The sequence below is a fragment of the Astatotilapia calliptera genome, chromosome 14 (assembly GCF_900246225.1).
Source record: "Astatotilapia calliptera chromosome 14, fAstCal1.2, whole genome shotgun sequence".
Lineage (NCBI taxonomy): Eukaryota > Metazoa > Chordata > Actinopteri > Cichliformes > Cichlidae > Astatotilapia > Astatotilapia calliptera.
In genome coordinates, this window is record NC_039315.1 from 21,752,015 (window position 1) to 21,773,668 (window position 21,654).

At 39.4% G+C, this 21,654-nt stretch overlaps 2 protein-coding genes across 2 annotated transcripts; both read right to left on the reverse strand.

The window, feature by feature from the left end:
• Positions 1-902: 902 nt before the first annotated feature.
• rab38a (RAB38a, member RAS oncogene family) lies at positions 903-8,727 on the reverse strand. The gene is made up of 3 exons (XM_026193680.1): positions 8,297-8,727; positions 4,902-5,182; positions 903-2,155 (listed from the first exon to the last, which is right to left on the reverse strand). The coding sequence occupies exons 1-3, from the start codon at positions 8,496-8,498 to the stop codon at positions 2,000-2,002; spliced, it is 639 nt and encodes a 212-aa protein (XP_026049465.1). The 5' UTR covers positions 8,499-8,727; the 3' UTR covers positions 903-1,999.
• Positions 8,728-10,114: 1,387 nt separating this feature from the next.
• ctsc (cathepsin C) lies at positions 10,115-20,290 on the reverse strand. The gene is made up of 8 exons (XM_026193310.1): positions 19,909-20,290; positions 19,416-19,561; positions 17,101-17,255; positions 15,497-15,652; positions 14,363-14,481; positions 12,609-12,740; positions 11,775-12,007; positions 10,115-11,257 (listed from the first exon to the last, which is right to left on the reverse strand). The coding sequence occupies exons 1-8, from the start codon at positions 20,066-20,068 to the stop codon at positions 10,991-10,993; spliced, it is 1,368 nt and encodes a 455-aa protein (XP_026049095.1). The 5' UTR covers positions 20,069-20,290; the 3' UTR covers positions 10,115-10,990.
• Positions 20,291-21,654: the final 1,364 nt, after the last annotated feature.

The following is a 21,654-nucleotide window of genomic DNA, read 5'->3' on the forward strand; positions in this document are numbered from 1 at the left end:
TGACCAATAATTCTCTTTTTCATTTACTACAAGACATGATACAAAGGGGAGTAAATGCAATCACAAATTTGTATCATCAGTTAAATCCTGGAGTTGCTTGACACCAGGTTTGTCATGCTGTTATATTTAATTTCAGATGGCGACCTGATAGGACTTCAGCTGGGATAGGCTCCGGTGGAATCAGTGCACGGTGATCTATTACAGCATGCTCTGATTCCAGATACTCTGAATAACTGGTTTCATGTCAATCATTGTAGTATCTGCCATTTTAAAGAATAAACACAAAGAAAAACTACATTAAGCTTGGCCTTTAAAGGCCTCCTGATCTGGGCCGAGTGACTTTATTTGCACTTCGTTCACCAAATTCTCTTCTACATGCCTTTTTTTGTATTCCATTAGAGGAAGGATAGAGCCTTGTGGAGCAGGATGGGGGGAGTCTCAATGTCCACTGTTGTCAGTAAAGACAAGTATCACCAGTGCTGATGAGTGATTCTTCTTGTGGCACAGCAAATATTTACCCTTTTTCACATCAGACCAGAGGACACTGGCTGTGTGAATAGTCAGCAAAACACTGCTGCAGGCTGACAGTGATGGTTTGTCAGATGTGCTGCTTAGACACAGCCCAGGCTTCTTGTTTTGCCAACAAGAGGTTACTGCCACCTAACCCAGAAACCTGTATTGTCTGGTTATACCTCCTCCCAGGACTGCACGGCGAAGCATATGAGCAGACTTCTTAACTGACATCTCCCTCACGATCCTTAATTTATTGAATTGTTAGGATCCAGTCATTTATACCTTGATCATAGTGCATAGAATGAATGTTAAACCATGTTTGTTGTTGTATACAGACTTTTTAATGTTATAATAAGAAGACAAACAGCTAGTCGTCAGTAAAGCCACGGTTTATTCACATGAACATTTTGAAAACTGGATACATCTTTGGTTCTACTGTATAATCTGCCTCAGTTTGCTGTATATAATATGTACATAGTTGTATACATGTTTGCATTCATCCCATAATTACAAACATTACAAATAAAAGAAATCACAGTGGGATAGAAATTTAATAGAAAACCACTGGATAGAAATAAGGGATACAATGGGCATTAACACACATTCAGCATTATTTTTAAAAGTGCTGAAATTGAAATGAGTTCAATTCTTAATTAGGGCTGAACAGAAAGAGAAATGTGCACCATTAAGAGGGCTTGTAAATAATATATAGTGAATATCTCTACTGCAGATATTAAATAAAATGCTTTAAAAAAGGCACTTTAATTGCAATAATCTGCTTTACAGTGCTTCACTGGAAATAGTGGATGAACATGAAAAGTTAAAAATAAATGAAGCCATATTTGAAGGAGCCATGTAATGTGGCTGTGGTCTTATTAGCATTGAGAAGGAATTGCTTGGGAGAGAGTCGGTGAGAAAAAATTCTTAACTTGCTTTCTCTGCTTGCTTGTGAAAGAAGCATGAAAAATGTGACAAACCAAACGTGCCGTCAGGTACGGGTTAGGAATTACAAACAAGCAGAGGAGAAAAATGAGAGCAGAGGAAAAGAACAGAGACGACAGTAAGAAGAGAGAAAGAGGAGCAGCGACCATGGCTTCCATATAGTGATTACTTCCACACACCTCCAGCACAGATATTCTGTGATTTGCCACAACCTTTCTGTGCATGTGTTCATTAACTCCGTCTCCATGGTAGCCGAAGTGGCAGTGTCGAGGCCTGAAGTCACCCAGAGGGTGACCTTGTCTTTGACAAGAGCACACAGCTGCACCCATCTCTCTTTATGCCTCTGCTCAAATCCATCCATTTCCTGAGCCAGCTGCCTCTCTGTCCACTCAAACCCCACACCCAACCCACCCAAGCTTAAAGATTGGAAAGGAGTTGGCACCCACACCGTCTACCTCGAAAGGAGCCAAAAGGAGCTCTTCCTTGTTCTCTTTCTCACACACAAACTGAACACTGTGTGTAATGAGAATCCAACTACCAGGTCCTACTGGGATCTGAAGCACGAGGAGCATGTCCCACCTTTGTCCTTTTCTAATTGAGGCGTGATGGTGTCTGGGACTTCTGACTGGAGCATGTCTTTCTCACTGGCAATGATGTGCTTCACCAAGCAGTTGGCTGCTTCATCGATGTTTATGTTTTCCTGAAAGCAGAGAGTGGAGAAAAAAAAAAGGGGGGGGGGGGGATAGAGGAGAGGGGGGAAAGAAAGACAAAGAATATGAAAAGGTAGAAGATCAATCAATGTTATAAGGCACTAAACAAGATAGAAAAAAGCGCCTGCAGGAAGAAAAACCTGTGGAGTTAATTGAGTGAATCAAATGGTCCGTCACTAAACTGAAGAGGTGGAAGAAACACAACAAAACAGTCAGCAGGAATGATAATGATGTGAACACAAGCTGGAAAGAGATTTTTGCATTTACTCTGAGTGGTTGCCTCTGGTCTGACACACTGACAAATGACAATGCATCTCTCTTTTACACACAAAAAAATGACGACGAAAGCATCCACAGCAAAACCTAATGAGACCTGTGATTACACTAAAAATATATATATTTTTCAATGTAATATATTTATACAGCACCATATACCAACAACAGTCACCTCAAGGCACTTTGTATTGCAAAGTAAATACTCTACAATAATACAGAGAAAACAGAGAAAGCCCAAACAATCGGAGATGATTGCAAAAATACTGGAATAGGTAAAAACTGGAATGATCAATTTGCACAGTATGGAACACTTACATATGCAAGAAAGACCTGCATTATGCAGGCCTGAATTCTAATTTATATAAATTCTCAACATTAGAGTCTTTCTATCCTAATCTTAGAAAGAATTAAAAAACCTAGATGAACTCAGTGATGACACAGTGTGTGATTGATGGATACTGCAGTAGCTCAGAAAGGAAATGTCATCGTAGTCAAATGAGGTCTCTAATAAAAACAGAAATAACTTCCAGAAGTGTCTCTCACCCTGCCCTGCTACTCTTTCAATATAAATTTAAATAAGCTGCATTTTTCCCTTTTTTTCATGATCCGGTTATCAAAGTTTAGTTAGGAGGAATTTTACCTTAGTTTGATGAATAAAACAAATGATACCAAAAAGTTTCTTCATATAGGAATTGGGATGCCTAGTTTAACATTCCAGCTAAATGATCCTCTAAGGAAAGTCATCATCTACAAAGCTTCTCCACCCACAGGAATACAACTCAAAAGTTCTGCTGAGCGTGAAAAAAGATGAGAAAGATGCAATTTTCTTACATGTAAAGTCTACAGCAGCAGCAGTCGTGTGCTTAATATTTTAATATCCTGATGATCTAGCAGTGTGCCGCTCAAGTAAAATGTATTATATATCATGTGCCAGCTTCACTTCTTTCCTTCCGCAGAGTTTTTCACAATAAAAACTGTTGTTGCAAATTTTGGAGTTTACTGAGCTCCAAAAAAGTCAGTTATCAGCTGAGTAAAATATAGTGTTTCCAATTAACATTCGAGGCATTAAGCTCTGAACTACTTAACATTTGTGATGGATTATTATTTATATTTATGGTTAGTGAAAAAAAAGATGACAGATGATTTATTAGGTGCGACTGTTTTGCAATGTCAGGCTTTGAGCAAAGTTAATACTCAGTTTATCTCTGTGTGTTTTTTTTAATCATTCTTCCCCTGAAACAATTATTGTTGTAGATGTTATCGTCATTGTTTTTATAAAGCTTCATTAACTTGTTTGGTGGTCTTTTTTTTCTTTTCTTTTTATACAATTACAATATTTTAGAGATTGTATTTTGTTTTCTAATGGTATAAATGGCATTTATACAACAACTAAAACTATAGAGGACAATAATGCTTTGCTGAGAATACTGAGTATAATCTATTTCGGGCCTGTGGCAGCTGTGGACCTCACAGATTTGTACAAATATTTGTATAAAGAAACAAAAGTGAGAACAGATTTTGTATATGGTTAAGTGGCTGATTGTTTTTGTTAAGTTTTATTTGAACTTTCAGTGCCGTATATGGCTAAGCTTTCTCACACCTCAGTCTATTTTCTCCTCTTACCACCCAGCTGTGAGATTCCTAGCAGCCATACTCAGGTCTGAGTGTGTTACTGTGTCACTGTGTGTTGCACCCACCGCATTTTTATTTTCTGTCGTCATGAGTGAGCCTTGAATCAAACTTTTACTGTCTTTTATTTCTTATTTGTGCTCAGTATTTAAATATATTATCCCATTTCTTCTGTTCATCTTTAAATATTATTGCTATGCTGTCAGTCCAGTCTAAAATTTTGTTACAAAGGCTTCAGACTGACTGAATATAGCAAACGTAACAAACTATATTTTGTAAGCAGTTTAGGTATTTTAGCTGAAAGTTACGTTTTGGTTAAAAATATAATTTTTATAAATTGCATCACAGTCTCTGTAAGCTTAAGAATAAGCACTTTTTTATGGTTTGTGCAGTCAGTGGAAAAAAGTGTGCCAGTATATTCCCTCAACACTCCTGGACATCCTGTCTGGATAACAGAGCACCTGATGCAAGTGCAGCTGACCTGGAATAACACAGAAGGAACGTCGACTGTGAGACTCTTGTGCAAAAGCAGCAGGGCTCTGTGATTGATATGCAAATACTGAACAGACTGGGACTGTTAAACTCAGCACTTTTAAAGGATCTCTTCACATCCTGAATGTGCCTCTGTGGTGGCATCTCCACAGGGTAATCAGGTGCTAGGTCTGATAGAGTCAAGGAGTCAGCTGCTTCCCAAGGACCTCTGAGGAGACTTGCTGACACACGGGGATTGAACCTCAGAGCTCTGTTGAAGGCTGCTCTTTGTTTCCTTGTAGTTAAAACACTGTGTGTGTACGTGTATTCGTGTGTGTGTCTGTTTGTCATCTTTCTCACCTTAGCAGAAGTCTCAAACCATCCCACAAAGCCGTTCTCCTGGCAGAACTGCTCCATCTTTATTCCGTTATTGGTCAGTACATCCCGACCCTGGTCACATTTGTTGGCCAGAAGAACAGTGGCTACATGCTTCCCGTTGGCAAGTGTCAGTTTGGAATCCAAATCCTCTTTCCACTTTGTGACAGCCTCAAAGGAGGCAGGCCGTGTGACATCAAACACGATGAATGCACCCATGGCTTCACGGTAATACACACGGGTCATGTTGCCAAACCTCTCCTGACCTGAAAGACGTGCACACAAAGTGACACACACACATATAATATTATTGCTTGTTGTCACTGTGATGCATTTTAAATTTTTCATACTTTATTAAAGCACATCGTGAAATTTTCGACAGATCAGTATAACAATGGTCTATCAAAGCTGTCACCTTATCAGCAAACATAAACAATGTTACCATTTTCTCATTTTGGGTGTATTTATGGATGCGTTCTTTACATATTTCACCTGCATCCGATACTTCAGACACACAATTTTTTTTTCCATTCCATTACAAGACAAGCAGGGACAGATGGAAAAGAGGCAGAATGGGAGAAAGAAACATGGCTCTGGAGTCTGTGCGTGCCTGCTTGTGAAACTGTCTGTAAAAAAAAATTCCTGAGGGTCAAATTAATTTGATAAGCCCTGTTGGAATCTTGTATCCACACACATTTTCCCATCCATAATTTCTGCTGAAGAACCATCAGATTCAGCTGCGCAGCCGCAGAATAAAATCAAGACACTTCCACACTGTGGAATAACCATAAATCAAACTGGTCTACTCATCGTGGCATCCAAGAGAAGATGCCAAGAAAAAGGGTTTTGAGTCCCACAGCAGTGTTTTGGGTTTTTGTTTTTTGTTTTTGAACAGATGGATCAGACCACAAGGTCAGATGCAGAACAGGTGGGAGGCAGAAAGGTTTGCTCAAGGACTTATCTAGGGGCAGATGCTTGTTGAAACAGGTCGGCCATTGGAGTATGTCGAGCAGAAAATTATGCCCCTGGCCTTCTCAAACACACTGCTTTCTGGGCAAGTACATTATAGAGGATGTTTGAAAAAGCCCCACTAGAAAACTTAAGTATCTCTTTACAACAGATCAGATCAGGTATCTTTGGGTGTTTCTACTTATGTCTCTGTGTAGCTGTTTGCAAATATTGTATCTTTGCTAATATTTAACCTCACTCCTCAAAATAGGTACTACTTAGGGGCCTTTTAGGCTCATAGAAAGGCAGCAATAGTGTAAGTCTGCAGTTCAACATAATCCACGAAAGTTCAAAAGACTGAAAATTATCTGAAGTCAAAGACAAAGAAACAAAACCCTAAAGGTTTTTCCTCTTATGTGTACATGATCTAGGCTTGTGAAGTTAGCTCTGCTACACTGGCAGCATGGCATAGAAAAATGGGAGACAAAGATAAAAAGGTCGAAGTTGTTTATCTTGGTAAATGCACAGAACAGCGAGTGATTTATTACATCTGTTGCATGAGAAAACTGTAGCTCATTACCAAATCCCATAACAGAGCTGGGTGAGTTTTTTCTTAGATTCATAAAAGTGAGACGCAGTCATAAATATTTCAAGAAAAGGTTGTACGTAGCGTATTTACTTGAGATAATCTTCCATCTTGAAGGCTTTAATAACCTTTAGGTGAGTGTAAGAAGCACAATGAGTACAGTGCAAGACCTGTGGCAGTTTTCTCTGAGGGAGACCCTCATCTTTGGCTCATAATAAAAAGCTTTCTGTGTACAGGAGCTTGGGCCTCAAATCTCCCTCACATGAGTTTGAGACACATGACTGCTTGCGCTTACTGGAGAGAGAGCGCACAGGAGGGGAGAGAGCACCAGGTCTGAGGATTCTTCTAAACCTCAGCAGACACTCATGTGACATGAGGCTGTTGTAGTCTTTCTGTCATCTTAACCAACAGCACCCCAGTCAAAAGCCGGTATTATTTCTGATATCTGTCATCGCCAGAAGCAATTTAAAAACTGAAAACCGACACATAAACATATTTGAATTTCTATTTTAATAACTTTTGGTTTTAAAGCAAATAAAAAACTTCCATTCCTCGTCCCTGATGACATGGCATCCTAACACCTACCGACAATTTACACTATTCAACTTATATACTACTACATTTACAAAGTATAGTGAAGGCGTGTGATACTTGGGATCTACTCGGGGAAAAAATGTGAAAACACTTTGTTTAGTTACACTGTGTGTGTGTGTGTGTGTGTGTGTGTGCGTGCGTGCGTGCGTGTGTGTGTGTAAGACAGCTGCATTTAGAGCAAAAAAACTCCGTACTGGGGACCGCATGACATCAAATTATAAAGGTGATATAATAAACATGCTTTTATTATGTCATCAGCTGGAACATGAGCTCAATGTTTCGTTCCAAATTAGATAAGATTATTAATTTTCTGGCTCAACAGACCAGCTGGTGCAGAAGGTTTTGCATAAGCCTCGAAACAATCTTAGAGTGGCACGCCGTTACTATGACGACACTGATTTATCATGAGAGCATCGTGATGCTCCTTCATCAAGGTCACATGGCGCAAAAGCTCATCTTATATATGACTTTAACCTTTTTAACATGTGATTGTATGAGTGCATAGCCAAGCGATTGGAAGGCAGGAATTTGGAGTCAGCTGGTACAAATGACGAACAAGAATGTGTGTGTGTGTGTGTGTGTGTGTGTGTGTGTGTGTGTGTGTGTGTGTGTGTGTGTGTGTGTGTGTGTGTGTTAAAAACAAGGGTGAACTGTAAAAAGAAAAAAACTATCTTGGACTGGTGTGCTTTTGTTTCCTTATTAACCTATGATTTGTTTAATGTAAAATAAACAATAATTTTAAAGTCCATAGTCAGACATCTCACACATTTTCCTGAAATTACAAAACATGTCGTTTCTACTGGAGCAGCCAACCTCTCATAAGTATTTCATTAATTATTTGGAAAGCTTTAGCACAGCACTTACCGAGGTGGTTTTTACAACGACAATCATTGTGTGATTGTGTGTCATTTAATGAAGACATAACGGGCTAAATAATTGTAAACTGAAATTTCTTTAGATTATAGCTTGTCACTTTCATTAAAGAGATTTCAAATGTTATGGTAATTTCACTTAAAAGACTAATTAACCCTCTCCAGCATGTTTTCTGCATAAGAAAATCACACATTTCCAAAGAAGTTATAAATTGATAATAATCTGCTTTGCATAACTTCTAAATGTAACATACTTAAAACACTTTTAGGCAAAAAGGAAACAAATCGCACAAATCCTCGTTTCTTACAATCCCCGCGGTGTTATCGAACTGTTTCACCTCCTCCTATTTAATGTGAGCGGTGGGTGAAAGTTGGTTTACCTGCGATGTCCCACAGCTGAAGGCGCACGGTCTCCTGGTCCCAGTTGAGCACTTTGAGTGCGAAATCCACGCCGATGGTGGCTCGGTAGTTGGGGCTAAAGTTGTGGTGGACATATCGCTTGATGATACTGGTCTTCCCAACCCCGAGGTCGCCTATCACAAGAATCTTATAGAGATGCTCCTTATGGTGGTTGTTCTGCATGGCGACCGAGGAGGGCGAGAGTCGAGCATGAATCCACCGTATTGGGAAGACCTGGGGATGATAGCGGGAGACGCACAGGACAGCGCAGAGAGAGCTGGGGAGAGCTGGGAATGAGAAGGGGCGGCAAGGTACGCCCTGGCCCACAGAGGGAAGCGAAGCAGAGACGTCTGGACCTTGTGACTCACGATGGGCAGCTCCAAGCTGGAGAGGCAGCACTGCTCTTACACTAGCTGACTACTACTGCTTGTTTTGTATTTGCAGACTACTTTATTTTAGATAAAAGCAGTCAGCAAAATGTAACCTGCTTTATGGAAATGAAAAAAAGACGGGGCATAACAGTGCCTGCCACAGGTCTGCATTATGTAAACTGAATTATCATTACCGAAACGTCAGCACTGGTAACATTGTTTGGTTTCGCAGCTCGTCGAAGCAGAGCGCAAGAACGGAATGGCCTATACACACTCCCCGGCCACTTTATTAGGTACACGTGTTCATCCTTAACCTCCTAAGACCCAAACTCTTCCACGGCATTTATTTTTAATTTCTCTTTGATATTTGGGCATATTGGGGCCCGATGAATGTAAAAACAAAGTTTTACCAGATTTTTTTTTTAAATTATTTATTTTTTACCGTATTTTTGTTTCTAATAAAAATGAGAGACACATATGAGGATATTCGTTTAAAGTTTTGATAGAACCTTAGCAATATAATGTCCTCGTGAGTGGATATCAGGCCCTTGTAGAGCAAAATTGAGTATTTTGGTCTAAATAACCCAAAATGTGATGTTCACATATGTGGACGCCAGGTCCTAGGAGGTTAACACAAATCAGCCAATTGCATGCAAGCAACTCATCACATTTAGGTTTGTAAAAGTGGTCAAGACGACCTGCTGAAGTTCAAGTTCGCCTTGAAGCAGATGTGCCACTGCAGCATATGTTCATACTGACTGCCACTCCTGTCACCTAAAAACAGGAAGAACTGAGGCTGTAATTATCACAGACTGACAAGCTGGACAACAGAAAGCTAGAAAATGTTACCTGGTCTGATGACTCTCATCTCTTCTGCTGCGACATTAAGATGGTAAGGACATAACTCTGTTCCCTACCAGCTGCGCATCATTTTAACACCAGTCTATCAGTGTACTGTTGCTGACCATGCCATTCCTTTATGACCTCAGCACATCAATCCTATGATGGCTGCATCCAGGAGGATAAAATGCACCCGAGTTCACTCTGCACAGATGGCCTCCACAGTCAACCAGATCTACACCCAACAGAGCACCTTTGGGACGTGGTGGAACAAAACAAGGATGTGCAGCCGACAAATCTATAGTCACTGCGTGATCATGTTAATATAGACCAAGCATCTGTCAGCATCTTATTGAGTCTTTGCCATGAAGACTTAAGGCAGTGCCGAAGGGAAGAACCTGGTACTAGCCAGATGTACCTAATAAAGTGACCAGTGGAAGTATTTAAATTTTATATTATGCTTTTTCCAATTATTTTATTTCATTTATAGAAAATTGCATTACATTTTGTCACACACAGAAAAAAATAATTTCAAAACTTCCAAATTGAAATAGAAAGGGTATAGAGGAGGAGTAAGAGGCACTACAATCAATTTGCATCCCTTTATTAACTGATGCAGCAATAACAGCTCACTGGGAAACTCTTACAAATCATCCAACAGGAAAACGTGGCAGTTTTGGTTTCGATGTAGCAAGGACAAAAGAGGTTTCTACTCTGTTCAGTGCATTCCTGAGTCAAAGAACAAAACACACATCTGGATTTCCCTTTAAATGTGACAAGTAAAACTTTAGAACATACTGAGATAAGCAGTATGTCCTAATCCACAGTGGTAGGTACTTGATTTCAAGTACTTATTGGCAGTTAGAGCTTGAATATTCAAAAGGCAGCTAATCAGTCACTGCTTAAATCAGCAAACATAAAAAAGTGGTGGTGTTGGGGAGTGGCATCAAAAGAGCAGCATTACTGTTTCCCTTAAATTAAAAATCCATTTTCAGAGCTGTAAACATGTGTAATTCATACAAACATAAAATCCTTCATACCCAAATTTTAAATTTTTACATTTGGGAGCAAAAACTAAAACTCCCAGCAACGTATGAAATAATAGGGATAACCTACTGTATGCACCGTACTTCCTGATCTGAGAGCTGGCAGTTTATGAAAAGTATAAATGAACAATGTTAAGATTTCAGATTGATTTCCCTTTTAAACAAATTGCATATCCATTTGGAGGTTGCCATTACAGCGCAAATCCATAATTTTTCATTTAATTAATCTTGCTCTGCTCATTAGTGCCACCCTGTGACTCAATTCTTTTGTGAAAAGTTATACATTTAGCTTTAAATTGTCAATCTCCAATGCATATGTTGATAAAAACCATGGAACATTTGTGCTTTAAAATCTGTGACTCATAACCATTGGTTATGTCAATCATCATTGATTATGTCAATTCTGACGTTTCAGCTTCTACAGTTTAGGTATAGGGTTGGCTGCAACAGCGATGCTCTCGATGGCACACTCGTCATTTCCGCGGCGAATTCGGAAGTAGCCTTCCTCGCCCCAGTCGGTGCCCCAGCTGTTCTTGACAATCCAGTAATTCTGCCCAGTCTTGTGGCAGCGGCCGTACCCCACCAGCAACACGGCATGGTTGGTCAGCTCAAAGGGATTGAATGGGTCTGCAAGGCCAGTGTGGTGGTAGATGCCCTCCTTATAGTTCATGAAGTCAGGATAGACCTGTGAACAGAATGGGATCATTTTATTTTTAACTGGAAAGCAAATACACTCCGATATAAAGGATATAGAGTTCAAGGGGTTGCTGCTCTGCTCATCTCTCTGTCTGCTGGCTTACTTATATGTTTGGGATTAAGAAAATAATTTAAACCTGTGCTTAGAAAGATTTAGAAGACCGTTTATATTGATTATGGTGATTTGAAACAATGCAATTTAGAAAATTCATGAAAATCTGTAACATTATAAACCCTTAAGAGACGTTGCTGAATCGGGTTTTCAGTCAGTGTTTTATAGGTGAGGTGAGCCACCCTTCAAGGACAGCCTCGTCCAACGCCAAACAAAGTAATAAACTCAAGAAAATTAAAGATCTGTGAACAGCAAGTATGATCATTTGATTTTGATCTTCTCCCCCCCATTTCAAAAACACTGGTCTGTAGAATTCTTTTTATCTCTTAGTTTATGCTGAGGGTTGAATTTGCATTAACAGATCAAGCCTTAGATCAGGGAGAAGCTGTTGTACCTCAAAAGCTACTGCCATAGGTCCATTCTTGACCAGCTCCAACATCATGGCCGCCTCACTGCAGCCGCCGTAGAAGCCACCAACATAGTTGTATTCTGCTGCGTAAATGCGCCTACAGTTCTGAGGAACACCACACGGAGTGTTCTTTCCAACATACGGAAAGCATGACTCGTCCACAATGCCAAAATCCTGTGTGTACTTCCCAATCAGGTATGGGAACCCGCCATCACAGCCTTAAAAATAGGAGGAGAAAAACAAGGTTTGCTGAACATATTAAACCTGTCAAAAACCTTTCAAGGGCAAAACTTAATGTGATCCAAGATGGGGGGGCATTACTGAAAATGCATTAATATGACTTTATAAAGCCACCGATGATACTAAATGCAAAAAGATTCTTCAAAAAGGAGTTACAGCATTTGCAAAACCTGTACCCAGTTTACATTTGACCAGTCAAGTCTTTTTTCTGGACCTGTAGACCTCTTTTAACATGCTTGCTCATAGTCTGCACCCTAGAAATCCTTTTGTGATTTCATATACTTTACAGAACATCTTGATCCCACTTTGTACACGCTATTAAAATACTTCAGCAATATTAGTTCAGATTAGGGTTGAAGGCAACCCCCCCCTCAAAGCAAACAAACAAACAAAAATTCAATACAAACATTTTTCATCGTTACAGTGTATTGAGATATTTGATATTTACATCGACTAAATATTCTTCACTGTTTTGTTAATTTTCTACTTGTAGCATAAATGTGCAATAGCCAATAACTGTTTTAATATTAATTGAACTGGGAGTCAAATAACAAACGCACAGATTTACTGTTAGTTTACCTTGAGAGTACTCGGAGCAAGAGACCACTTGTTGAGGGCTGAGGGTGGGCGCGTCGCTGTTGTTGGTGAGGATTCGAATACGAGCTTCCAGCATTCCCATTGTGGCAAAGGAGTAGCAGCTTCCGCATGATGCTGAAACAGAAAATCCAAAATTTCCATTAAGAAAACACTACTATGAAACACAGCAGTACTTCAATAAATCCCAACATTGCAAAACTTGTGATAGTTGTTGTTTTCTCGTTTGGTTTCCAAGCAAACTATGGCAACTTGTAAAGCTACAACGGGCCTAATTTTAATTCTTATACAAACGCTTTGTTCCTACGGTAGTGGAAAAACGTCTGCTGGTCTAGTTTGTGATGACAAACATTTGTATGACCAAGAGAGAAAAATTAAAGCTTTTTCACAGGACCTAATAAATCTGTACTTTGCTAAAATAACATGCACCTGCAATCCTCCAGAGCTGACACGCAAGGGAGATCCAGGTGCAACATTAATAAAGAGTCATAAACGCTCTAACATTAGGAACACTAATCATGTGGGGTGGCTGCAGCTCGGGTGGCAGAGCAGGTCGACCACTAACCAAAAGGTCAGTTGTTCGATTGGGCAAGATACTAACCCCATGTTTGCCTACTGGTGGTGGTCAGAGGGCCTGGTGGCACCAGTGTCCAGCAGCCTCGCCTCTGTCAGTGGCTAAAATGTAGCTTGCTATCACCAGTGTGTGAATGTGTGTGAGAATGGGTGAATGACTGAATGTAGTATACAAATGCAGGCCATTTACCATGTTCCTCTACAACACCATTAACTATACCCACAGATGGAAGACTGCTAACATTTATATGCAATTTTTCAACCAACTAATGTCTACTTCTGGTAAATTCCCAGTGATAAATCAGGCACCTTATAAAATACTGACTTTGTATAATAAATTTTAAAAATACCGTCAGCGGCCGGAGGTAGCACTCAGCCTCCAGCTAGATGCACCCATTGTATACATTTTTGTATGAATCCATTGTCACCTTGTACTAAAGTTATCGCATTCGCAAGATTTTCAGAAAACTTGACCTCTGACCTTCACCTTGAGGTCGAGGTCACTGAGATTCAAACTCATCTGAGATATTTAGTAGATACACCCATGTTATAAATTTGAAAGTCCTATGTCTTTTAGTTCTTGAGTTCTCACATTCACAAACTTGGGTGTCCACGTCACCTGCCCGCCCATCGGGGTGACGACAATACACTAAAACACTGCATTTCAAAGTAATGGGGGCTCTGATTGAGTGTATGGGCACTTTCCTTGCATTGCACCCTCTGCCAGACCACCCACACCAATTTACTTTCAAGCCTGCCAATTTTTGTGAACTGAAATGGAACCTTAAGAATCCACCTGACTTATAACACTGAAGCAGAAAAAGCTCTGCAACTCTGCACAGTGGCTGAGTGCGCTTTGACTGAAACACTTCAACCCTCTCCAGCTCCTTAAACCCCATCCTACAGAGGCCCTCTCAGACACTTAAAGTACTAAGCATGCATAATCTCTCCACTCACACACTAGGCTGTGCAGAAACACGGGAGGAAAGCAGAAAGGACACCCTGGCTTGCAAAGAGGGAAGCAGGGTAGCTGGTGAGCAGTTGTTCAGTGCCTGACTTAGTGACAGCTGCTCAAAAGGAAAGGTATGGCTTTGTCTGAATCTGACCCTTTAACTTTTCTATATCGTATTGAGTGAACTTTGTATTAAATTTATTATATTGCATACCTTGGTTTCTCACAGGGCTAACAAAGTTAACCCTGTCAACATTTCTCCAGTCCCATTGCTCAGGTAGAGCTGATGCCATCTTAGCTACGTCAGCTTTCACAGGTGCAGGGCGAGCGCGCCTAAAATGTAAAAGGGGTAATTTTACTTAACACATTTGCACTGAAAAGCAGTCCTATACAAAACCATAACTATGGAAATGTAATGTGTGTAAATCCACATTAAGTAAGATGGATCTGTTAGTCCAAGTGATATTTGTACCACAATTTGCTGAAATCCACTTAGAGGAGGAGACAGTCCAAAATAAAGAGGAAAGATTAGAACTAAACTGCTAAAATAACTCTTAACTTGCTACTAGACCAAAAAAAAAAAAAAGGACAAAAAAAAAAAGTGTGAGGAAATATACTACTGATGAATTCAATTCGTCATTGTGGCAGGACATCCTCCCTCTGTGGTAGAGAATTATATACTATTTATGACGGTTCTTGTAAAGTTTGCCTGCAGGAGAAAAGTCTTTACTGACTTATTAAATCATGACAATAAATTCAGCTGGTGTGTTGGAGTCCAAACGACTGCAGGGGTGGAAACTCCCAGGATGGGTTGCTGAATGCTATGGAGGACTGCCACAATGACACACTGAACAGCCTTAGTTTAGTAGTGCCGACCTTTCAAGATAAGGGTGCGGGGACTGTCCACACGTAAATCCAGTTGAGTGTTCTTCTATAGCACCAAATCAAAACAGGAGTGACTTCAAGGAGCTTTATATTTTACATGTTAAAACCCCCGAAATACCAGAGAGAAGACTCCAACAATCAAACAACACCCTTTGACCGAGCACTTGGTGATAGTGGGGAGCAAAAACTCCCTTTTACAGGAAGGGAATTTTTGCTCTGCCACGACTGGTTGGGAGTGATGGGAGGAAGATGGGACAAAAGACAAGCAGTCATGGCTTAACTAGACACAAAACACAAATGTGTACTAACCTTTTTTTCCCCCCCCCCCCTTTGAAAACACCTCCCAAACAAATCAACAGACTAGCTCCTAATATCGCAAACATATTACCTATATGTACATCTTTTGTCTCCTTCTATGTCCGGACCCCGGAGTACACAACGGGAAGTGCAAGTAAATACTCACACAGGGATACGAGAGGCAGGCCCGCCTGCTCTGTATTGCAGCTCCTGTAAAGTGTACATTTCGTGCTCTGGGTAGGGAGCAGCCTTCCAGGATTTCTGAACAGAGTTGATCACATCAATAAAGTCCATGCTGTGTTTGTAGAGCTTCTGTGGCAGTCTGGAGAAATAACAAAAGTACATTACAATTAATTAGGTACAAATATAAAAGATTTCAAGGGTATTCCTCAGCCCCAAACAGAGAGAGAAACTGACTAAAACAGATCTGAGTAAAATCACAATATGATAGGAAGTTGGTTAAAATGTACAGATTTTATTTATTTATTTTAAATGCTCGCATCTGGTAATTAATGCTGAAAAATATCTAATTTTACTGAAGCAGAAGCAGTATAGTGAAGGGGGAGACCAGACAGCTGTTACAGTCACTGTTCCCCTTTTTCTGACCGCCTCAACACTAAATTGTTAAATAAGGAGGCAATTGACAAAAAAGGGAAACTAGTTTATGCAACGTTGCGCATGTTTGTGTCCATGTTCTGTGGAATTCAACCACATTTTATAAATAGAAGTTTACAATGTTGATCTGATGTTTTTTTTTATTTATTTTAATACTGTATGGGATGTTGTTGCTCAATAACATTTCAACAAAATATGCATCTTTACTAATTCATAACCTGAATCAATTTGTTTTTTTCAATGATGCAGTCAATCAGTGTGGTCTTTTTATGCCACTTCAGCCAAGTTGCTTAACTGTAAGTTGCAAAATAAAGACTTGTTGTGTTGGTGGGTTACACAACTCTCAAAAAAAGAAAAAACAAAAAAACAAAACAAAAAAACCCCAGCACTTCCACATACTAGAGCAAGGCAGTGATAAGTGTGGGAAACGATCGATTAAGTTTCAAATCACTCACTTCACAATAGAAGAACCTGTTACCCTCAGATAACTACTACTAAGTAAAAAGACATGATCATAAGGATCCTGGCTGTGAGGGAAAAAAAGGCAATAATTTCCTAATGATTTTTCCACTATGTTATATTTGAAAATATTACAATAGTAAAATTGTAGTTTTAAATAATACCTGCTTATTTGCACTAAACTGAATTGAATTTCCAATGGGTGATAAATATTAAATGTAGGTCGGTTAATTTTCACCCTTCAGGGTAAAAATTTTTCAAAATTATTGGTGTCTGCACAGTTGTGCAGGGTTTTCAGGAAGGAAGTTGCATGTTTATATCTTGTTTAGGTTTGGACTTCTTTGGTTGACAGAGTTTTCAGTGACAAACTCTTTTTACTAACAGCAGCTTTAGGGAGTGATTTTACAACGCAGAGTGGAGTCCATTTTCAATGCCAGGTCAAAATAGCTGTACTGGTTTTTAAATCATGTCTCTGCCATACAAAGGTTACTTACAACTCTGAGAATGGTTTGTTGTTACTCACCAAAGATGATGACATATCCAATTTATTAGCAATTTCACTCTTAAAACTTTGAACCATTTGCACACCAATTTTTCTTTCAGCCTCTCAGACAACTTCTTTTTATACCCAATCATCTTAAAGATCTTGTGACAGAAAAAACAACAACAACAAAAAAGGTTTGTATAGTTATGTACCTGCTGCCGAAGACTGGTTTGTATTCTGTTCGGGGTGGTACTGGATTTACCCTCTTTCCAACAAAGCATGCCCAGTTACGCCCCAGGACATCATGGACCCACCCTGGTAGGGTCTGGTCACAGTAGCTGGTCACCTTAGGACCTTCTTGACTGTACTGAAAATTTGAAGAGACACGCAGATTAAAGCTGGACATCGTGTGAACAATTCAGTCAAATCATTTTATTCCAATATAAAAGAACCTTTTTAAAAGCAACTAGAGCTGGGCGATATGAGATTTTTTCATATCACGATATGTTTTTTTCATTTCAGGCGATAACGATATCTATCACGATATAAGCCAAATAACTATATTTGTAAGATTTAAATGTGCCGTTGCTCACAAGTAAAATGTGAAATAATCAGCAGCTTGTTTTTATTCAAATATTTATTTCCCATAATAAGTTCAACAGGGTAGATGTACTCAAGGAACATGAGACTTTTTCAGATAAATAAAGGCAAATATTGCAAACTACACAAAAAGCAGCCGCTAAAGCGTTTAAGTTTCAAAAGAGAACAAACGAAACAGACTACTAAATTGTCAATTCCACTTAGAAACAAAATATTAATTCTAAAAATAAATCTTAGTTTGTTTTACAGAATAACAGACAAAACTGACTAACTTTTGTCAATATCAAATAAACTGAGAACTAAAAGGAAATTCTCAATCTCTCCTTGTTGTATAGCTGAGCTTTTCAAACAGTTTTAACAGTTACTTTAGTCTGACAAAAGCCGAATGACGAATTAGCGCTTCCAGTCAGAGACTGAGGCTACGTCCACACGTACACGGGTATTTTTGAAAACGGAGATTTTCCGTTTTCGTTTTAAAAAATAATCCCGTCCACACATAAAGGCAGAAATGAAGGAAAACGCTGCTATGAACATGCCAAAGCAGCAGGTGGCGCTAGATTCCTAACCGTGCAGAAATGTTGGCCAATCAGAAGTCTAGAAGCCTCGGTGGGAAAAAGTAAACAAAGCTGCGGCATAGAAGCAGAACCGAGTCGTATGTGTGGAGGGACAGTAACTGTGTGTATATGTAAGCATTTAAACACTGCAGAGAGTAGAATTAACAGTAACAGTATTGTAGAAATTCATTTCACCGAAACAATAACGTGGCACAGTGTGACGCATGCACCAGTTCATTGTATTTCCAGACTTGCTTTCGGCACAATTTACAGTGCACGCTACTCTGTTTTTTGTCAGACTTGAAATAGCCGAAATACCTTCAAACTACGGAACTTCTTTGGCTCTTCCGTTCGACAATCTCTCCGGCATTGGAACCATCATCTGTTTTCTCTTCGGTCACGCTCGGTTGATTTTTCTAGTCGGCACACTCATTTCCTCCATTACCGGGCGGTACGGTGGCTGGCTGCTTCCCAAACAAACACACGTGCGGCTTGGCACTTGTGCTGTACGCAACAAGTCACGCGACGTGACGCTGCGGCTGTGATTGGTTCGGCTCTGCGCTACTTAGTTTGGATTGGCTGACCTTTTTTTTTTTTTTTATTTTTTTTATTTTAAGAGGACAAGAGCGGCGAGGTCTATCGCGATAGCTTAATTTCTCTATCGAGTAAAAGATATATCGCGATACATATCGTTATCGTTCTATCGCCCAGCTCTAAAAGCAACTGAATTAAAATCAGATAATTAAATATGAGTTATACTAGTTTAACTAAGTATTCAGGTAACCGTTGATGTTAAAGTTTGAAAATACAGTACAAGAGTGTTAAATTAAATTACCAGTAGATTGTTTAATTTCACTGAATAAAAATCAAGAACCAGATAATGGTCATTAGCGAAGTGGACCACACTTGTGGCTATGACACGTCTCTGAGCTCACTGTCATGCGACCGATAAGGCGCACACGCACACACACACGCACACGCACACGCACACGCACACACGCACACGCACACACACACACACACACACACACAATTCTGAAGTCTGAACCTGCTGCTGCTTTTAAATAACACGAAATTCAAAGATTAAATGAGATAAAGAAAGAGGAAATTGAGACAGAGTGAACTCTTAGATATTTAGAAAAAGGTTAACCGAAGATTGAAATTCATTTACAGCTCAAGTTCTAATTGCTTTAAATGATGAGTCAAACTTTGACATATCAAGTTTTTTATCACTCTGGCTTCAGAAAAGAACAGCACGACTTCAATAATGGTTGGAAGACTCAGCAAGCTGGGAGATTGCATGTGCAGCTCTAACATGGCATGACATTTAAGACATCACTCAAATCCACAAATTAGTCGCAGCCATCTTTTACCTTGAAGAAGGCGAACCATTTGTACCCATTAATGACCACTTCAAAGCCTTGATTGTAGATGATGGTGAAGAAGCCGGTGTGCCCCAGCTCATCTGTGGCCACAGACAGTTTCTGCAGAGTCACAGTCACAGTGCTCTCACCTACAGCTGTAGAGGAACGGCACACAATGAAAGGCAGCAAAAATCCCCTGAACAAAGTCGACCTTTAGATTGACTTCATCAACTCTTTACAACAAAGTTAAGGCAAATTTTTGTTGGAACATTTTTACTACTTTCTTTAAAGCATGTTTTACTTGTGCAATACTGCAAGTTTTAAAAATACAATTTAACCAAAGTACAACTTCCTTGAACTTAACACATGTCTTATCATAAGACTGTCACATGATTTCCAAAAAGCTAACCATTTTATTTCCTCCTCATGTGACCCCCATATTGTGTGACCGTTTGTTTGGTTTTTTTTTAGATATGGTGTGCTTTTTTTGTTTGTTTTTTACCTTCAGCGGAACAGTTCACCGTCTTGTCGTGCCCTCCTTTGGACACCTGGAACACCCATGTTCCCACCAGGTCTTCGTAGGTGCAGTTTGCTGGTGTGTCACTCCAGCATCTCTCAACACAAAGCAGGAACAAACACACGAGCACTCCACTCAACCTCATCTTCAAACACAGCTAGCTTTCCGGGCCACAAAAATAAAACCTACGCAGTTAGAGCTCTTAAAAAGATAAAAGTTTACCCTGACTAACTGCAAACTGTCCCACTTCGACTTGTCTGCGAACCAGTCCCCAAACAGCTACCTATCCACACTGAAACTTCTGCACAGACGCAGATTTATAACTTGTCGTGTCAAGATAGCTCTCTGCTATCAGCACAATACGCATGCGCATATTTAGCTAGCACTACAGCCAATCGGCTAAAGTTAAACAAACATGTTCGTTTGTTCTTATTTTTAGATCAATGCTAACATATGACACATTCCAGAAACATAAGCTCGTCTTCTATCAATGTGACCAACACGCATGCAAGATGTAATTACGCTGTGAGTAGCTTATCGAGACTTTAATACAGCGTAATTAGTCTAACAAACAAGGAACTGATGGCATGTGAATCTCTTGCGCTCAACTGATCTTTGCTTCATAGTCTACTTCTTTAGTTTCGATTTCCTTGTCATATGACCTAGCTAAGAGCATGCGCAGTGGACATTGGAAAGACTAGCGGGGAAAACCACGTGAGTACACAGTTATTTTTGTTGCTAAAAATTGTGCTTTCATAACATTGCTACTTGAATATTAGAAATATGCTAAAAAGATAAGTAATAAAATAAAAGCATGGTAAAAATATTTAAACTACTTAAATCTTTAACACTGACAAGAAATAATATCACAGTTTTAGGACGCGTTCTGTGTTAGAACCTGATTTGTGTTTTGTTTATTGCATTTGTTTTTTTAATTAGGCAGAAAAAAACAGTAGTTGATGCATCTTTCTGGTGATTTAATCATAAACATTACTGATTAACCCTTCACCTCCCCCAAAAAGAGTTGTTTAAAAAAGAAATATTTATTGTAATGGAACACAAAAAATGGTCTTTTCTGCCATATAATATAACTCATCTGTGACCCTTTGCTTTTGATGATATAAAAGGAAGAGGTACATGCTTTTATTGCTGATTATCTGGCATAAACACAAAGTCCAAACTCTTTGAATTCATGTGAGCACACATAAACAAAAAGGCAGAGACTCTAAAATGCACAAGGAGCATGAAACCAAAAATACAGAGAAGGCATAGCTTTGGATATACAGCACCGAACAAAGGGATTGACAGGACTGTTTATACACACTGGTGGAGGGACTGAACAAACAGCTAAACAAGACACAGTTGACACAATAAACAACAAGTGAACATAGTAAGGGAATCAAAGCTAGACCAACGGGAAGTAAATCTGAAAGAAGATACAACTGAAAACAAACTCACAAAGTAAAACATTAAATAAGCAGAGGAGACCAATCTTAACCTAAACACAAACACCTGTCAACAAATACAAGAAAGAAAGTTTATAAAAAAATATAATAACTCTGAAAGCTACAGCGAGATCCAATCTGTGAATCCCAGAAAGTGAGGAACTCAAAGAACTAAATAAAGGCCTAGCAAAACATAAAATGAGCAGAAAGCACTGATAAAACTAGTTATTATCTGTTATCTCAGAAGTGCTGTTAGAGAATGAGTTAACCACATTGTGATTCTGAA

What these genes read in the sequence shown, in the direction of transcription:
- rab38a (XM_026193680.1), bottom strand. Translation starts at nt 8,498, where the DNA reads ATGCAGAACAACCACCATAAGGAGCATCTCTATAAGATTCTTGTGATA. An exon ending in TCAGCTGTGGGACATCGCAG is followed by an intron (nt 5,183 to 8,296) that starts GTAAACCAACTT and finishes CACGTCTTTCAG; the next exon opens with GTCAGGAGAGGTTTGGCAAC. An exon ending in GGTTTGAGACTTCTGCTAAG is followed by an intron (nt 2,156 to 4,901) that starts GTGAGAAAGATG and finishes CTCTGCTTTCAG; the next exon opens with GAAAACATAAACATCGATGA.
- ctsc (XM_026193310.1), bottom strand. Translation starts at nt 20,068, where the DNA reads ATGAGGTTGAGTGGAGTGCTCGTGTGTTTGTTCCTGCTTTGTGTTGAG. An exon ending in AATGGTTCGCCTTCTTCAAG is followed by an intron (nt 17,256 to 19,415) that starts GTAAAAGATGGC and finishes TCAAATTTTCAG; the next exon opens with TACAGTCAAGAAGGTCCTAA. An exon ending in TTGCTCCGAGTACTCTCAAG is followed by an intron (nt 12,008 to 12,608) that starts GTAAACTAACAG and finishes CCTATTTTTAAG; the next exon opens with GCTGTGATGGCGGGTTCCCA.